Here is a 19,640-nt window from a genome sequence, read left to right as displayed (position 1 = left end):
CTGATGTCACAAGACGCTATATAGGAAGGCCTCCATCTTGAACACTCGCCTTCAGCTGGAGATCGTGACCCGATCACCAATATCTGAAGCATCACCTGGAGAAGAGTCCCGAGTGGATTTAATTTATTCTCTCTCATTGGCCAACGAACAATTCCTAACTGAGGTTTCTGGACTAGGAAGGCCAGAGATTTCACTTTGCCAATCGAAGACGTGAGTTTATCACGTAACTAAAAACACGGAGTTTCGAGGAGACGAATCGTCACCGTGTTTCATCCTATGTCGACTTTGATGGTCAGATCACGTTTTTCCCTTTTCGCCAAGGAGGCCGAGGACGAAGACTGACCGCTTTCTTGGAGTTTAACTGCGGACGCGCAGCCACGTTTCACCCACCCTTTTTCCCTCTCACTCATTGCCCTAGAAGGAAACTTCACCAAGTAAAACCCAATTACAACATCAGAAACATCTCTGGTCTCGATTCATAAATGAGGATTTTGGTTAAGAAATTGATTTTGTCAAATTATGATTTTTAATTATAATTATTGATCAAAATTAATCAATCAATAATCATAACTCCCAACATATGGCGTCCCTGGGTGGACCTTAAAAAGACAGACATCAAATCACTGTTGCACAGAATAAACAATTGTGATGTCCGTTAATTAGACGTTTTATTGTGAGATTTTTGAGTTTCGCACAGAACGTTTGTGAATTAGGGGATATTTTGACTAGGGTTTACTCAGTTCTGCTGCAGAGGATAAGATAATCTTTCAGAGGTGTTTGTTGTGGGTGCAAGGGGAAAATTGGTTTAACTTGTGGAGAATTTAAAGTTAATTTCAAAGCGGTCAGCCTGCTGGATCAGCTGCAGAAAATCAGCGCTGATAAGCAGCAGACCTGCCCCCAGTGTCCGCTGGGCGTAATTACAGTTGTGACCAACTTTTGTCAAATTATGATTTTTAATTATAATTATTGATCAAGATTAATCAAGCAATAATCATAACTCCCAACATTACTAATCTGTAAACTATAGTCTAAAATGATAAAATCGTCACATAGGCTAGTCTTTTACTACCTTGAAATAATGCGCCACAACCTCCTGCTAACGGGAAGACTTGTGTTTTTTTAGCCAGGGGAGGCTCACTCTCTGACCTGCTGTCGCTGGAACTGAATGCTGACCAAGAGCCGTCAGAATCCCTCTCGACCCCAGAATCACAATCATCTAATTTTTGAAGCATCCCCAATGCCTCTTAAGCAGAAAATATCCTTCTAGAAGTTATTTGTAGTATGCCAACAATCTCCTTCTCAGACTGCGTTCTAGAGTGGCGGTTGCTAGGCATCGCTCACGCGTATACTCAGCTGTGGTAATTAGAGGTAGAAATACTTAGATCTTTAAATAGAGACATAGGAATACACAAGACACAGCTTTAGAAAAAGTCAGGATGCCAGGAAGATAAGAGTTTTAATAAAGTTATGGCATATCAAACTTTCAAACCCGTCAAATTGACGGCTCTGGGAGTTCTAGTGTTAAACCATGACACCGTGAAACCAATATATTTACAGTCCAGGTTATCACACCATTGTGGCCTCTCTGATTTTATCTACTGTACTGTTCACCGATAATATTTATCAGATTCTTTTCTCTAGTTTTAATCTTTATCATCTTTGTAACATTGTCAAGATAAAGTTGTTCATAATGCATGTAATGTCTTTCAATGATGTCTGCAGATTTTAAAGAAGAGGCTCCTGAAGAACAGAGTCCTGATATGGACCAGCAGGAGCTGGAGCTCCTTCACGTAAAGGAGGACAGTGAAAGAATCTGGGCCAGCCAGGATGGAGAACAACTGAATGTGAAGGAGACTGATGATACCAGGTTTCCCGTAACTGTTGGTCATATGAAGAGTGAAGAGGATGAAAAGAAACCTCTGCTCTCTCAGCTTCATCAACACAAAACAGAAGACAGAGATCTTCCAAGAAGCATCTCAACTGACCAGATAAAAGTAGGAATTAAAGAAGAGGACTGTGGAACATCAGTATCCAGCAGGAACCCAGATCTAAATACTCAGGGAGGCTCTTCCAACTATTCTGAAACTGAAGACAGTGAAGATGATAAAGAAGATGATGATGTGAAGCATCGTGAATCTGAGCTTAAACGCTTATCACACTCTGAAACTGAAGACAGTGAGGATGATGAAGAGGATGATGATGTGAAGCATCATGAATCTGAGCTTAAACGCTTATCAGACTCTGAAACTGAAGACAGTGAGGATGATCGGAAGGAGAGCCGGACTCCAGGATCAGGCAGAAACGCTGTCAACAAATCTTTGAGCTGCTCTGAGTGTGGGGGAAAATTTGCTAACAGACGCTCTCTTCAGAGTCACATGACATGTCATCCAAGATTAACGTCTTCAGATTGTTCTGGTAATGAGACATGTTTCAGAGAAAAGAAAAACATAGATTCACTGACGAAGTTTCAGACAGGTAGTAAAGATTTTAACTGTGGTGAGTGTGGTAAAAGTTTTAACTTGAAACGAGATCTCAAAAGGCACACAAAAGTCCACACAGGAGACAAACCTTTTGGTTGTGATGCATGTGGAAAAAGATTTGCCTACAAGTCACATTTAAACAGACACATGAGAATTCACACAGGAGACAAACCTTTTAGTTGTGATGCATGTGGAAAAAGATTTGCCTACAAGTCATATTTAAACAACCACATGAGAATTCACACAGGAGACAAACCTTTTAGTTGTGATGCATGTGGAAAAAGATTTGCCTTCAAGTCAGATTTAAACAATCACATGAGAATTCACACAGGAGATAAACCTTTTAGTTGTGATGCATGTGGAAAAAGATTTGCCTACAAGTCACATTTGAACAGACACATGAGAATTCACACAGGAGACAAACCTTTTAGTTGTGATGCATGTGGAAAAAGACTTGCCTTCAAGTCAGATTTAAACAACCACATGAGAATTCACACTGGAAATAAACCTGTTAGTTGTGATGCATGTGGAAAAAGATTTGCCTACAAGTCACATTTAAACAGACACACGAGAATTCACACAGGAGACAAACCTTTTAGTTGTGATGCATGTGGAAAAAGATTTGCCTTCAAGTCAGATTTAAACAAACACATGAGAATTCACACTGGAAATAAACCCTTTGGTTAAGATCTTTGTGTGGATTGTTTTGGTTTCAAGTCACAATAGAACAAACGCAAGAATCCAAACTGGAGAGAAATCTTTTGGTTGTGATGAATGTGGTAAAAACGTCACCTTCAAGTCAAATCTAAACCAGGATGATAGAATTTACAGAAAAGACAAACCCATTGCTAGTTATGTTTGCCAGGGCCACCATTCATCCTAGGGTTTTAACAGATTTAAATGAGTGTTTCATGACACATAGCTTGGTTTTATGGATTACAGGCTTTTTAATAGGTAGAGTCCAGCAGGTTCAACCCTCTCTGACAAAACAATTGCCAGCACAAGCTCTCCTCAAGGATGTGTTTTATCTTCATTGTTATTCACCTTGTACACAAACTCCTGCAAAAACACTTTACCTAATAGACATTTAATTAAATATGCTGACAACATGGCCCTTTTAGACCACAAAGGAGAGAAGCATGGACTAGTTCAGGCCTTTTCACTAATTGGTACAAAAAATCCAAGTTGCTATTGACTTCAGGAAGATTCAGTCATTCTCCCCAACCATCATCGATGGAGATCAAATTGAGACTAATGCTAGAAGTACCTGGGAATGATTCTGGACTGCCATCTAAGGTGAGACTCATGGGCTGACAGGGCAACTTAACGCCCTTAGAATGTCCTTGACTTCTGTTCATCAGAACAGTCCACTTAAGAGGCAGTGTCTTGTTAAAGAAAATTAACAACCTAAATATTGTTAATTGTATTGTGTTTAGCTTTTGTTTGTGGTAGTATGAGGCTACCTGATGAAGCTAATCTGAACAGGCCTCTAAGCCTTAAGGCTAGTTTTATTTGTTCTGTGTTTTAAAGTTGAAACAAATGTTATTTCAATGAGATGTTTTAAACAGTGATGGTCCAATAATGGGATTTTGCTCCATTTTAGCTGTGTTTTTGTTTAATCGCTTTGAACTAACCTGCTAAAAATGTGTTCCAGTACTGCTTAAAACATGCTAAAGGTTGTCTTTGCTAGCGGCTAACAGGCTAATAGCCGGGTTTCAGTCACGTGATTTTGATGACGCGCGAAGAGGGCGTGATTTCAGATGGAGGGCAGGAAGTAAAATGTCAAAGGAGGCAACCGTAGCGGAGAGTCCGTATTGTAGAGATTTAGATCCAGTTTCCAGGCGAAGATACAAACAGTTAATTGACAGATATGTTGGATGTGACCTTTATCTCATCAAGATGAATGAGTTTTCGAGAGAACCTCAAGATTTGCCGTTAATCGAGGCTGTTGATAACACGAACTATCTGGTACTTCAAACGTCTTACTGCACTAAACAGCAGATGAAAGCCTACAAAAGTCTGGAGGCATATAACTTTTTTGTCAGTGGGTGGGTCCAGAACCTTGGCACCAAATGGCTCCGCGAAAATAATCGTTTGGTCTTTGCCAAGGTGAGTGTTAGTTCATATATTCATATATTATTGGAGATGTTAGCGGTTAGCAGTAGTGGCTAAAACAAACATACAACACCTCTCTACGGCTACATTAGCCTGACGGTCGTGTGTGTTTCAAGGTAAACCACTCTCAGAGATCAAATGAAACGCCTGATCTCGTTGAAGAGATGCCTCTGATTTGGGTTTAGATTGTTGGTGACCGAGGTTAACTGTTCGAGCCCAGTCTACCGACTCAATGTCACCCAAAGAGCTAGGGCAGCCTAAAAAATCCAGATAGAATCCATATTAGACGTACAGTAACTTAACAATCTTTATTACGTAAATAGGCATTTCACGACAAACTAATGGTAAAAAAACCACAAAAAAGGAAGTTGGACTGCTACTTACCGCTGACGAAGTGGTCGCTACAGACACGCGCATTAGCAGACTCTGCTCCACCCGACCGCAGACATAGATTTATAATCCACTTTTTACGTGGTTTTTCAATTAGTTTTTTACATCTTTCACCTTTATGAATAACAACCTTTGGCACTCAATAATAATGCTTTTCCTTTTCTCTGCTGGAGCGATTGGAGCAGCCGTAAACGGCACAAAACATGGGCATTTTTACAGATGGCAAATCCTCGGTTACTTCACTTCCTGCCCTCCATCTGCATTTCGCGCTCTCGTGGAATAGCTATGTGAATTCACGTAAAAGCTAGCTATAGCCTTGCTTATAAACATGGTATACAGCTTTGTTTACAACAGAGCTTGTCTCATTCGCTCCATAATCGTTGGATAACGCACCTGTTGGGTTTATGATTATTGATTGATTAATCTTGATCAATAATTATAATTACAAATCATAATCTGACAAAATCAACTTCTAAACCAAAATCAGAGATGTTTCTGGTGTTGTAATTGTGGCTCAACGCCTTTGACAATTACAACCGTTAAATACTCTGTAATAATTAATAACTATTGCCGGAGATGTCACTGTTTAATCGACCGTTTCTGCCGAAACGTGTGGAACTTTAACCTTATCTTGACTGACGAATCACTTTCGCACACAATGAACACAAAACGCTCTCTTTTTATCTATGTGAATATTTATTAATCTTCACCAACTTAACATGCAAAGTTCTACAAACACAGGGGTAACACATCTAACTAAGCAAAATTCAACAAACGGCAGTGGGTATGTATTGAATCAACCAGCAGTTTATGGCAAAAACTTAAGAAGGAATGAGAATATGAAAAGGGGTGTGGTGGCGAGTGGGGGGGGGTTGGAGCGCAGCTCCGACTGTACTCAGTGATGTCCTGATCATAATTCTTCCCCCCAACTCCTGAGCACAAAGGATTCTAACTTTTGGCGGCAATCTAGCTCAGTGAGGTTGAAGACAAAAGGGAAATGCCATGAGGTCGTTTTAACAGTCCAGTCTTACAACGCACCCACGTTGACTCTCAGTTGGTGAAACACAAGCAGCTCTCGGAACGCGGCAGATCCCGATATCAACATCACACATCAAAGTTTCAATAAGCAAGGTTACATGCACATATCATTCAGAACACATGAGATCCTAACCAGTGATTCTGATCGCTCTACCTCTGACCCTGCCCAGGCCTTCTAATAAAGAAATAAAAGATTAAATAAAAGATGGGTTTTACTTGGTGAAGTTTCCTTCTGGGTCCGCAAGTGAGGGAAAATGGAACCGGGGGGGGGGGGGGGGTTTGAAGCGTTGTTTGCGTCTGCAGTTACACTCCAGGAGAGCGGTCAGTCCCGTCCTTTTGGTCTTCTTGACGAAAGGGAAAAATAGGATCTGACTATCAGCAGTCGACTAGGGATGAAACACGATGGCGGTTCGTTTCCTCGAGCTCCGTGTTTTTAGTTACTTGTTAAACTCACGTCTTCGATCGGCAAAGTGAAATTCCTGGCCTTCCTAGTCCAGAAACCTCAGTTATGAATTGTTCGTTGGCCAACGAGAGAAATAAATAAATGAAGACTCCACGTGGGATCTCTTTTACTTCCAAGGACGCTCCAGTTGCGTGGTAACCTTGTCAAGATTGCCAGCTGAAAGCGGGTTTTAAAAATGTCCGCCTTCCTATATAGCGTCTTGTGACGTCAGACTTGGGGCGTGTCATATCAGCCGCCATGTCCTGGATACAAAATGGCCGAAAGCAGCAGGAGGCCTGGTGTCTGTGCAAGTAGTCCAATATTCAGCAACAAGTGGTCCAACACACCATCAATGCTTGTATACACATTAATATTTGTATTGTACTCGTACTCGTCGTCTTCCGCTTATCCGGGACCGGGTCGTGGCTGCCGCAGACTCAGCAGAGACGCCCAGACGTCCCTCTCTCCAGACACCTCCTCCAGGGGGAGCCCAAGGCGTTCCCAGGCCAGCCGAGAAACATAGTCCCTCCAGCGTGTCCTGGGCCGTCCCCTGGGCCTCCTCCCAGTGGGACGTGCCTGGAACACCTCACGAGGAAGGCGTCCAGGAGGCATCAGGTATAGATGCCCGAGCCACCTCAACTGGCTCCTCTCGATGTGGAGGAGCAGCGGCTCTACTCCGAGCCCCTCCCGGATGGCCGAGCTCCTCACCGTATCTCTAAGGGAGTGCCCGGCCACCCTACGGAGGAAGCTCATTTCAGCCGCTTGTATCCGGGATCTCGTTCTTTTGGTCATGACCCAAAGTTCATGGCCATAGGTGAGGGTAGGAACGTAGACCGACCGGTAAATTGAGAGCTTTGCTTTTCGGCTCAGCTCTCTCTTCACCACAACGGACCGGCACAGTACCCCCATTACTGTGGCAGCCGCACCGATCCGTCTGTCGATCTCCCGCTCCATTCTTCCCTCACTCGTGAACAAGACCCCGAGATACTTAAACTCCTCCACTTGAGGCAGGATCTCCCCTCCAACCTGAAGAGGACAAGCCACCCTTTTCCGGTCGAGTACCATGGCCTCGGACTTGGAGGAGCTGATCCTCATCCCAGCCGCTTCACACTCGGCTGCGAACCGCCACAGCGCATGCTGTAGGTCTTGGCTAGAGGGGTCCAGCAGGACCATGTCATCCGCAAAAAAAAGAGACAAAATCCACTGGTCCCCAAACCATACCCCCTCCGGCCCTTGGCTGCGTCTAGAAATCCTGTCCATAAACGTTATGAACAGGACCGGCGACAAAGGGCAGCCCTGCCGGAGTTCAACATGCACCGGGAACAGGTCCGACTTAGTGCCGGCAATGCGGACCAAACTCCTGCTCCGCTCGTATAGGGACCGGATGGCCCTTAATAAAGGGCCCCCGATTCCATACTCCTGGAGCAACCTCCACAGGGCATCACGAGGGACACAGTTGAATGCCTTCTCCAGGTCCACAAAACACGTGAACCGGTTGGGCAAACTCCCATGAACCCTCAAGCACCTTGTAGAGGGTATAGAGCTGGTCCAGTGTTCCACGGCCGGGACGAAAACCACCCTGCTCCTCCTGAAGCTGAGGTTCGACTATCGGCTGGACTCTCCTCTCCAATACCCTGGCGTAGGCCTTACCAGGGAGGCTGAGGAGTGTGATCCCCCTGTAGTTACCACCCCAGTCTGCCAGTCCAGAGGCACTGTCCCCGACCTCCACGCAATGTTGAAGAGGCGTGTCACCAATGACAGCCCTACAACATCCAGAGACTTGAGGTACTCAGGGCGGATCTCATCCACCCCCGAAGCCTTGCTACCGCGGAGCTTTTTAACCACCAGCAGTCTCCCAGCCCCACTATAAACAGTGTTGACGAAGCACTGCTTCCCCCTCCTGAGGCGCCGGACGGTTTGCCAGAATCGCTTCGAGGCCAACCGGTAGTCCTTCTCCATGGCCTCACCGAACTCCTCCCAGGCCCGAGTTTTTGCCTCTGCCACAGCCCGGGCTGCAGCAGCACGCTTGGCACAAGCCAACCACAGCCGATAGGACTCCTTCTTCAGCTTGACAGCATCCCTTACTGCCGGTGTCCACCACCGGGTTCTGGGATTGCCGCCGCGACACGCACCGCAGACCTTACGGCCGCAGCTACGGGCAGCAGCGTCGACAATAGATACTCCAGAGTAGAAGAGAGTCCAACCCCTCTCAAGGAGATGGGTTCCAGAGCCCACGCTGTGCGTGGAGGCGAGCCCGACTATTTCTAGCACAAGCTCAGACTCCTTCCACCCCCAGCGAGGTGACATTCCACGTCCCTAGAGCCAGCCTAAGCATCCGGGGATCGGGCCGCTGAGGTCTCCACCTTCGTCCGCCACCCAACCCTCTTTGCACCGGTCCCTCACGGTTCCCCCTGCAGGTGGTGGGCCCACTGGGGGATGGCCTCGCATCTCTCATTCGGGCTTGGCCCGGCCGGGTCCCGCGAGGAGCAACCCGGCCACCAGGCGCTCTCCGACGAGTCCCGACCCCAGGCCTGGCTCCAGGGTGGGACCCCGGCTCCGCCGTACCGGGCGACGTCACGTGCCTCGATATTTTGGTCTTCATGAGGGATTCTTGAACCACTCTTTGTCTGACCCATCACCTAGAGCCTGTTTGCCATGGGAGAACCTACCAGGGGCATTTAGGCCCCAGACAACATTGCCTCTAGGATCATTTGAGCACTCAAACCCCTCCACCACGTTAAGGTGGCGGATCAAGGAGGGGTATTTGTATTGTATGGTATTTAAAATAACGTATACAATTATTGAATAAGGTATTTTCTTTGTCTTAGCAGCTGGTGACCTAGATGTGAATCACCACATCTCTGTATCCGTCCATTGGCGGTTCGCCCCCTGGCGTCTTCAAATAAAGTTTCTCACTTCCATTTTAAGCGGTAATAACTGTTCAACCATGTGCTGAAGAATAATTACATACCATTGAAAATCAATTGTCCCAAAAGGTTATAGATTTCTAATTTGGGAAATTATTCTTTTGAAAATTATTTTATTAAAATAATGTTTTACTTACCTTCTGTTTTGTGTAGTGACTGGTTGTTTGAACATATACCAGTTGTTGCCCTTAATTACTTTTAAAACTAATTTGACCTCATTTCCAGATTCCTCAAAATAAATCCTTGTTCTTAAACCTAAATATCAACACTGAACTATGACATCATTGCATAAATTTTATTGGTCCCCTTTTATCTTTTATTTGTATATAGTTTCATTAGTTTCTGTATTCCTTAATTTTGTTTGGTAGTTTTAGTTGAATGGTTGTAGTCTAGTATTTTTTAATTGACATATTTTAACTTAGTTGTTTTTTTTTGTTAAATTCTTACATTTTGAAGAGAAGGTGTGGTGAATTGATTCCATATGTATGCAGAGTTTGCTGTTCAGTAATGCCAGTGCTCGAATCACTCTTTCATCTATTGTTCCAATATCACCACCATATTCAGCTGGTATTCACAGGACAATACTTGAAAGGCTGGTTATTTAATTAAATATAAAATAACATCAGCATATTATTGCACAACAACATTTGTTAACCATGCAGTTATATCAAAACATTCTGTTAGCTTTAGCTGTAATAAATTTCATATCATCAGTGTCTGTTTACAGCAATCTGTGATGAAACATGGAGTAAATCCTTCATTCCATGTAATATTTGACCCGTTTACTCCATTTGATTTATGTTGCTGCTCTGTGTTGGATGTCTTTCAGACTTGTTTTATGATTATCTGTGAATATCCCAAGCTTTCCTCAGTAAAGATTATAATAGAGTTTTAAAGTGAAAGTTTATTGTTCAAAACAAGGGTTTTAATCCAACTTGAAGCTGTCTTTTCCCTTCTTTTGCCTCAGAAGCAACAAACTCCACTTTGACAAACTTCTTTAAAACTGTTAAAGTTACACCTCTACATGGAGTTTGTATTAAGTCTATAAAAGTCACAAATGGCAGATGTGGCACGATTATTGGTTATAGTTTATAGAGCTCTCTTTACCCTACCTGCTTCATTAATGACAAAGCTCTGCCATGAAGTCGTACCTTTTCATTAATAATATGTAAAGACTGTTGGTTAGTAGCTGAAAAAAAATCACTGTACCTTATTTTTCAGTTTTTAACTTTTTGTCCTATTTTTTACTTTAATTATTGTTGTTTTATATTTTCTTAGCAAATTAGTCTTCCTTTAAAAGAAATTGTTTTAATGTTTCCTGACTCCTTTATTAATTAGTCTTACTGCAGTATCTTTGTGTTTATGTCTTGGTTTTAAAAGGAGCTATAAAAGCAAGGTTGAATTGAATTAAGCTGAAGATCAATAAATTGTATATGAATGAATGCTTTAAGGAACTTTAACTTTTCTGGGCTGCGGTTGGGTGGATGGGGCGGTGCAACATGTCTTGTGCCTGCTCCACTTGTGAAAATAAATCTGTTGGGCTTCTTCTTGGCACCTACGCAACAATTAATATCACAGTAAAGTGGCGTTTAGACTTCCAAATGTCTGTTTAATTCCATATTGATTCTATTAAGTAGATCTTCAGCTCTTTTTTTTAATGATTCACTTTAAGCAGATAATATACAAGCAAATAAGATATGTCCACCCTGTTATTTTCCCCCTTCTTACCATATGTGTTGAATAATGGAAAAAGTTTTTTTTTTTTATAATGATGAAATAACTGCAAAACTTTATTCCTTCTTTAAAATATCCAATAGTTCCACCTTCTTTTCTATATACAATCTGACTCTGAATATATTTAATCTTCCAACTAAAAGTATTTGACAGCAGTTTTCTTGTAAATAAATCACAGGATTTTTTAACCTATGAAAATAGTTGGTTTCATAAAACCTGGAGATGACAGAGTGGACAATGAAGTGACTGGGTGAACAATGGCCTGGTAGAGAACCATTGATACTTAACCAGTATCTGACTAAAAAAGTGAGTAGTTTTTTTTTTTTTTTCAAACATATTGATTAGAAAAACATATTTGATCAGTTAATAAATAACAAAATCAAAGTCAAGGTCTTGATGCGGTTGGCTAGGCCCCCTTACATAGATAACTGTTGGCCAACAGACTGTCTTGTATTCCAGTGAGGATCAGGTTGGATCATTATTGAAACTGATCTCTTCATGATTGAATTATCTTCATATGAATCTAGTTTATTCTGATTTCTTGTCTAATTGGAAATGAATTTGACAGGTTTGTGTGGAAAGTTCTTTGAGATGAGACTAGTTGTGAATTGGTGCTGTATAAATAAATTGAACTGAATATGCAACACTCTAAAACGGTGTTTAGGTATGAGTGTGTTTGAGTCTGTATGGTTGTTTGTCTACCAGGTGCTTCTCCATCTCTACAGACCCCATCGTTGTGTTGTCTTCTATGTTGGTGAAGAGTGTACTTTTTTCATCATGTAAAGCACTTTGAATTGTCTTGTTGCTCAAATTTGCCATACAAATAAACTTGACTTGTCTTGCATTGACCCTCACCTTGTTCTCCTCCGACCAGCCCTTTATTATTAATCAGTAAACTAACCAGCATCTGACCGCAGCTTATGCCACTGTTGATGCTGCTGCAGCATTAGGTTGATTTTCTTATTGAGGAGCAGTTTTCCCGTCCACTTTGAACATGACATCCTCTTGTGCCACTGTCCATGGTGCTGCAGTGTCAGTTTTACTTACTTTATAATCAGCAGCTTCCAGTCTACAAAGAACCTGACCTCCGCCTGTTCTGATCTTCATAGTTCTGCAGCATCAGATTGATTTCTTTAGGAATGACCATTTTCTCAGTCCACCCTGACCTCTTTGTGTAACAGTATCCATGGTACAACATGATCCCTTTTCTTAGCAAAGAAAAGTCATTTTTCCTCTTACTTCTAGTAATAAAAAAATGTCATCACCTGTCAAAAAATAATGAATTTAACTTAATAATTATTCACTACTAATCTGTTGAAGATCCTCAGGGAAACTCTCTCTTTCCTTGTTTAACTTTTTGTTCTACAACTAAATTAGTTTAAATTTTTAAAATCCATGTTTTAAATGTAACATTAATTATGTCCAGACATAAACATTGATTTTATTGGTCTGATGTATTATTTTAACTGAATTTTATGTTTTCAAAGATTATGGATCATCTGTAAATATAATCATTAAAGTGAACAGAAACAAACACTTGAAATATATGTGTAATAAATCTATGTAATATATGAGTTTTTAACTGAATTACTGCAATGAATAAACATTTAGATGAAATTCTAATTTATTTTATTTTGAAGAAGTTTTGTTACTTCATACTTAAAACTAAACATAACTGTCACCAGCAGGTGGCGCTGTTTAATCACTAACTTCTCCACCCATAAACCACCTTCCTCAACAAACAATTCATTCAACTAAAGTAAAAACCTTTGAGTTTTTTTACTGAAGCTGAAAATAATGATGTCAAAGAATGTAAAAAAATAAATGTTTACTTTAGTTTTGTACAAAAAGACAAAAACTGCATCAATATTTTACATAATAACAAGACTGATAAAAGGTCAATAACAACACAGTTTATTGAATCCAATCTTGGTTTTATTATTTGTCATTTCTTTTTCCAGGAAGCTGCTCTTCATCGTCTTCCAGCCTCTCAGCTGCTGTTCAGCCTCATTCTGAGGGAACATCTGACCTGCTTCTGGAAACCTCCTATTACAGTTTCTAGCAGCCATCACGCTGCTCCACCTACTCTGACAATCTGTCCAACTAGCAACAGTAGCAGGTAACCCACACTAACCAGTCCAGTTAGGCTCTAAGACCTAACCATCATTAAATGGCTCTGTGGCAGGTATTTAACCCGACAATCACAGCTGAGGAACTTAGTCTTACATGTGAAAGCTGCGGTCATCAGGAGTCAGTGTCTAACCTGCCTCAGAAGAGGACATTTGTTCTGCAGTTTTACACACAACAAACATTTATTCTGGTAACTTAGAGTCCCTGAAGCTTCACTGCAGCTTCTGTTATTCATAAATAGATGTTAATATTAAAAAAGTAGATTTATTGATAAAACTCTAATGTTTTGCTGCCTATAGGAGACATTTTTCAGACTGTTTTAGTGATTTAAGAAAGTAAAACTTCATTTGAGGACATGTTTCAAACATACATTACAAAGTGATTTACATCCAATCATCTTCAGTAAAAACACTTTAAATTACAGCAGATAGGAGGAGAACAGCCCTGAATTACATGTAGGGGTGTACTTACTTTTGTTGCCAGCAGTTTAGACATTACTGGCTGTGTTGAGTTATTTTGAGGAGTCAGTAAATTTACTCTGTTATACAAGCTGCACACTGACTACTTTACATTGTATCAAAGGGTCATATCTTCAGTGTTGTCTCATGAAAAGATACAATTAAATATTTACTCAAATGTGAGGGGTGTACTAACTTATATGAGACACTGTAAATATTAGCTTGTAGTGATTAACCAGGTCATTAAGCTCAACTTGCAGGTCTGTTGATTTTCTGCCTAGCAACTAGAACCTGTTAGTCTGGATTTCAGGTTTTTCTAGATCCAGCTTCTAACTTCAGAGGTAAATAAAAACCAGGACAAGTAGCAACCGGTTCTTATCCTCGGTTCTCTTTGTTTGTGGAGATTAGTCTGCTTGAACTCCTCATCTTTTAGCCTGTTTGGGCTGATCAGCTCTTCATTGCAGCTCATTAGCTTCTTGTTTATCTTGTAAATAGTTGATTCCTAGTTTTTCTATTAAAGGAGTCAAACCTCCACCTGTGGTTTTTACATCACAGTTGGAGGTTTATGGTTATTGTTCATTTTGACTATTTTTGACCTATTGACTCCAGACTCATTAACCTTAGTTGGTCCTGATTTCTCTTCCAGAACTATAATTAAATAAAAGTTTTCTCCTACCTTCTCATTAATGATTTAAATTAATGATCAGAGCTCTGACCGAAGATGACATTCGGACTGAAAGAGGTGAAGCATTTATGGAGTTTCATTTCTGCTTAATAGAAATTTATTTGACCAGCAGTTCATAATATTAGGAACGTTTCAGTAAAGTATTTGTCTTTGACTCATTGTAATGAGTCAGTTTTACAAACTTTGGTAATATTGTCCTTTTCATACAGTCTGTAATCTTTACAGAAGTGAATTAAACACCATGTTGGTCTGAGGTGATATGATGTTAATAGATGGAGAAGAGAGCTGAAGATCTGCTAAAGCTGAGAGATCATGATATCATCTATACACTCTTCTTCTTCCTTAATAATATTTATCTGTTCAGTTGGTTGCAAACATAAAAACTGGAACCCACCAATCACATGGCAGCACCTCATTTAGACGTCTAGACGCGCTGAAGTTCAAACTGTGCATCAGAACAGGGAAGAAAGGCAGTTTCAATGACTTTGAATGTAGCATATTTGTCGGTACCAGCCGGGCAAGTCTGAGTATTGGGATCTGATCTACTGAGATTTTCACACAGAACCATCTCTCACAGAAAAATGGTCAGAAAAAAGACAATATCCAATAAGTGGCAGTTGTGTAGACAGAAATGCCTTGTTGATGTTAGTTTTCAGAGGAGAATAGGAGGATTAGTTTGAGATGAAAGTAAGGCGCCAGTAGCTTAAATACCCACATGTTACCATCTCTGGACACTCAGCAGGTCATTCCTTGAAGCAGAACGGCTACAGCAGCAGAAGACCAGACTGAGTGCCACTCAGCTAAGAACAGGAAACCAAGACTACAGATTGAAGAGGTTCACCTGGTAAATAATGGATTGGAAAGTGTTTCCTGTTCTAAAGACGATCAATTTCAGCTTAGAATTTGGTGTCAACATGAACCATGGATCCATCCTGTCATATCCATGGTGGTTGTGTGCAGGTTGTGTGCAGGTTGGTTTTTTTTGCTGTGTTTTTCCTATACAGGGTGTGACTGACAGGTGCTGCTGCACAGGTGTCGCTCATCTGAGAGCAATCAGCTGGCTTCTTAAGGAGTGGAAACCAGAGGGAGGCGTCAGCTTGTTGTCTCATTCTGTGTGGTAAACAGCTAGACCTCGGCTGCTCTGCAGTCCTGCTTCCAAGCATTTTTCTGATCACCTTGTTTTTTCTCTTCTGCCTTGCAGATCAAGCTTTTGCTGAAGGCTACTGTGGATATTTTCCTGTCTCCTGTTTTCACTCGTGTCATGTTCATGTTGTGGGAGCTTCAGCCTCGACGCCTCAGCTGTGAGCCTTCGCTCTGTTTTCTACTCCAAACCCCTGAAGATCATTCACCTGCCTGTCTGCCCTCCAACGCTGATTCTCCAACCTCTGTGGCGTTTTCAAGAAAAGAAACACAAACGAAGGAGAAAATCACCTCCTTCAGTCGTGCCTCCCTGTCAACCTCAGCCACCGTGGAGAAGACTTATCTTTCCCAGGCCACTAAGTTCTCAACCTCAGTCAGTCAAACACAAAGACACATTCTGATAAATTCTCCATTCACACCCAGAATTTCTATAAGCCTTTCTTCTTCTCCCTCAGTGAGATCCTGATTCTGCCCACTGATCCAGTTCTGTCTTTACATATAAGGAAACACTAATAAATCTTTATTATTTTAACGTTCTTTAGCACTACTGGCCTTTATTCATCAGTAGCTCAACAGGAAGAAGGGCAAAGAAAGAAGGGGAGGACAGGAAATGGCCCGTGGCTTGGAATCGAACCCTGGACCGCTGCATGGAGGACTGTAGCCTCTGCATATGATGAACTGGCTCTACCCCTGAGCCACCTGGTGACCCTGGTAATAAATCTATGATCAGGATTTTACTGTAAACATCTTGGGTTGTTATTGTTGCCATATTACTCGCCCTTACTTAGAGTTGTTATTGAGTTACAGAACGTTTTCCTATTGGTTAGTTGAAATTTTTAGGGATTAAAGCAAAGCTCTGCACACTTTATCCAGTTAAAACGTAACTGAACGTGGTCGTTTTGTCATGGAAAACCAAAAATCAGCATCAGATTTCTTTAAATGAGTTCAACCACCATCCATCCAGCCATCAATATTTTTTAAAGAACTTCATTTTTTAAAAGGGAGAAAAATCTGAAGATTTAAGTCTGGAAAAATAAGGAATATTGAAGTAAAATATTATTTAGGAACTGTGGAAGTGAACTTTGACTCTAAATGGAAGAAGACTCTGTTTTGACCCTGCAGCCTTTTCAGCCACCAGTTACAACCCCAGCATGACCTCTCGCTCCATCAGCTCTCTGGTGACATCTGACGACCAGGCTGAGCATGAGGCCAGCAGCCAGACACCAACTTCACCATCAACTCCATCAACACAGCAGCAGCTAAGAGAAGAAGAGGAGGGTAACGTCAAGTTGTCGTCTGAACTGAAAACTATGATCTGCTGGAGGAACTGTCTACAGTTCAGTTGTTGATGCAGGTTTTTGTTCATGTTTCAGTTGTGACATCATTTCTGTTCTGTTGCTACAAGTTGTTTGGACTTTTAGTTCTTTGGCTGAATCTCACTGATCATCTTTGCCAAAACCATCTAAAATTAGGTTAGGTGAATTATGTTACTGAAACAAGAAAATATAAACATACACAGAGTGAAGTACCCTCAAAGGTTTACACGCCCCCGTTTGATGAATTATTTCTAAATGTTTTTCACCTCAAGATGAATATATCTATACTGTTCAATAAAAAAATGCATTACAGGAAAATCTACAATAACTGACATAACTGCACACTCTCACTATTAAAACTGGTACTGAGTAAAAACCTAACATTAATTATCCTGATTCTGAATAAACTAAAATAAATTAGTTCATTTGGATCATTTAGGTGAAGTTAAAGTTTACAGAGAGGTTACAAAGGATCAAAAGGATCTCATTGTACAAAGGTATCAGTCAGGACAAGGTACAAATATACTCACCGCCACTTTATTAGGTACACCTTGCTACTACCGGGTTGGACCCCCTTTTGCCTTCAGAACTGCTTTAATCCTTTGTGGCATAGATTCAACAAGGTACTGGAAACATTCCTCAGAGAGTTTGGTCCATATTGACATGACAGATATATTGACAGATTTGTCGGCTGCATCCATGATGTGAATCTCCCGTTCCACCACATCCCAAAGGTGCTCTATTGGACTGATATCTGGTGAATGGAGGCCATTTGAGTCCAGTGAACTCATTGTCATGTTCAAGAAACCAGTCTGAGATGATTTGTGCTTTATGACATGGCGAGTTATCCTGCTGGAAGTAACCATCAGAAGATGGGTACACTGTGGTCACACATAGTCAGCAACAATACTCAGGTAGGCTGTGACGTTGACATGATGCTCAATTGGTTTTCTGAGATACTCAGACCAGCCCGTCTGGCACCAACAACCATGCCACGTTCAAAGTCACTTAAATAACCTTTCTTCCACATTGTGATGCTCGGTTTGAACTGCAGCAGATCATCTTGACCATGTCTACATGTCTAAATGCTTTGAGTTGCTGCCATGTGATTGGCTGATTAGTAATAATAATTGATACTTTATTGATCCCCGAGGGGAAATTAGACCCTCTGCATTTAACCCATCCCTTATAGGGAGCAGTGGGCTGCCGTTGTGCGGCGCCCGGGGAGCATTCTGGGGCTAAGGGTCTTGCTCAGGGACCCAGAGTGGCAGTCTGTGGGATAAGAACCCAGCCCCTTGTGTCCACTCCGGAACACAAACCTCCTGCTCTAACCACTAGGCCACCACTCCCCCAATTTATGTTTATGAGCAGTTGGACAGGTGTACCTAATAAAGTGGCCGGTGAATGTATATGAGACAGCTTCATAAATACACCATGGCACAGAGATGCAGTAATCCATGACTGGAGAAAATATGGAGAAACTGGAGAACAAAAATCTGACATTTGTCCAAAATAAATTAGAACAAGTTCTAAATACCAGTCAGTAACTTTGACCCAAAACCTCCAGGTGTCTGCTAGGCAGCTGAAGATGAAGATAGATTTAATTTTTCAGCATCACAGTGAGTCTAATTATACGTTAAAGTCATCAAATGAATCACTTCATCAGAAAGTTGGAATGACCTAGTCAAAGTCCAGAACTAAATTATTGTAGGGTCCTCCAACGAGGGCTGTGGACAAGAGATGTTCTCCCAGTCTGATAGATATGAAGAACTTTAGCAAGGCTGAGGAGCAAATATGGTGAAGTGAAGATGTGTGAAGCTGACAGACTCCAACCAAAGAAGACTGGAGGCTAAACTTGAACCAAAAGCTGCTTCAACAAAGTATCAGTCACAGGGTGCACATAGTTTTCCCCTCTAACAGATTAGTTTTTCAGTTGAATTGTACGAGATACTCGCTACATTATATGTGGAGAAAGTTTAATGATTTATCATCGTCTCATTTCCAACAAGCCAACATAAAAACCTGGTATTTTAACAGCAGAGACTTGAGGGTCACTGTAGAGGTAAGGTTTTTATTTTTATTAAACTAGATGTTTTGGACAAAACCTTGAGCTGAAACACATTTAATTAAGTAATGGCATTTGGTCAATTGAACTTATTGTGTTTATTAATTTCACATTTTATGGAATATAATAATGTAATGGCCTGTTTTTCAGTTTTCTCTTACATTCATTCTAAGACAGGTTTTTTTCTGCTATGTCAAGTAACATTTCAGTTTATTTTTTATTTAATAAACTAGATTTTCCATCAATAACTGGGAACAGGTTTAGAGATTGGCGGTTTCTGGAGAGAGGGGGGCGGATCTTTGGGTTGTAATCTGCCAATTGGCCACTAGATGTCGCTGAATCTGACTGTACTCACTGTTTTTTTAGAGTATATTTAGATTTTCACTAATAGTTTTTCTATCTAGACATGAACAAACTGTGTTGTAGTGAAGACATTGTTACTCAGTGACATCATCACATCAGGTGTAAATAAATCTAATTCATCTCATATCTGGGAAATCCCTTTAAAAATGTTAATTTTGCTCAAAAAATAAATACTTTCCAGAACCCACGCATGCACAGAGAGAACATGCAAACTCCATGCAGAAAGACCCCCAGCCAGGAATTGAACCCAGGACCTTCTTTCCGCAAGGCAACAGCACTACCCACTGTGTCACTGTTTGCTGAACAATGTCAAAAGTTCCTTAAAAAATCTGACAAACTGGTTTTGCTCCTCCTACC

General features: G+C 41.2%; 3 protein-coding genes and 1 long non-coding RNA gene across 10 annotated transcripts in view; 2 read left to right on the top strand and 2 right to left on the bottom strand.

The window, feature by feature from the left end:
* The window catches only part of LOC124861391 (NACHT, LRR and PYD domains-containing protein 3-like), a 923,911-nt gene that overhangs the window by 275,471 nt on the left and 628,800 nt on the right, over positions 1 to 19,640 (bottom strand). The gene's annotated exons all lie outside the window — the stretch shown is intronic.
* Positions 1 to 19,640, top strand: part of LOC124861426 (gastrula zinc finger protein XlCGF57.1-like) — a 1,067,819-nt gene that overhangs the window by 811,190 nt on the left and 236,989 nt on the right. The window contains exon 3 of one of the 3 annotated variants that reach the window (XM_047355203.1): positions 11,328 to 11,980. The exons of the other annotated variants lie outside the window; for them this stretch is intronic. Coding sequence (XP_047211159.1) covers positions 11,328 to 11,380 — 53 coding nt within the window. The 3' untranslated portion in view covers positions 11,381 to 11,980. Of the gene's footprint in view, positions 1 to 11,327; positions 11,981 to 19,640 lie in introns of those variants that run through there. 3 annotated transcript variants of the gene reach the window in all.
* The window catches only part of LOC124861475, a 337,361-nt gene that overhangs the window by 104,151 nt on the left and 213,570 nt on the right, over positions 1 to 19,640 (bottom strand). The gene's annotated exons all lie outside the window — the stretch shown is intronic.
* LOC124861526 lies at positions 12,340 to 19,624 on the top strand. Of its 2 annotated transcripts, XR_007036648.1 has the most exons (5): positions 12,340 to 13,245; positions 15,139 to 15,912; positions 16,082 to 16,250; positions 16,662 to 16,817; positions 19,465 to 19,624. It is a non-coding gene; the product is annotated as an uncharacterized LOC124861526 (long non-coding RNA). The 2 variants fall into 2 exon arrangements; XR_007036647.1 differs by lacking the exon at positions 19,465 to 19,624 and having other exon boundaries at positions 16,662 to 17,436.

The sequence above is a fragment of the Girardinichthys multiradiatus genome, chromosome 24 (assembly GCF_021462225.1).
Source record: "Girardinichthys multiradiatus isolate DD_20200921_A chromosome 24, DD_fGirMul_XY1, whole genome shotgun sequence".
Taxonomy (NCBI): Eukaryota; Metazoa; Chordata; class Actinopteri; order Cyprinodontiformes; family Goodeidae; genus Girardinichthys; species Girardinichthys multiradiatus.
The sequence above is the reverse complement of the archived record's forward strand: the minus strand, read 5'-3'. Positions and strand labels throughout refer to the sequence as shown.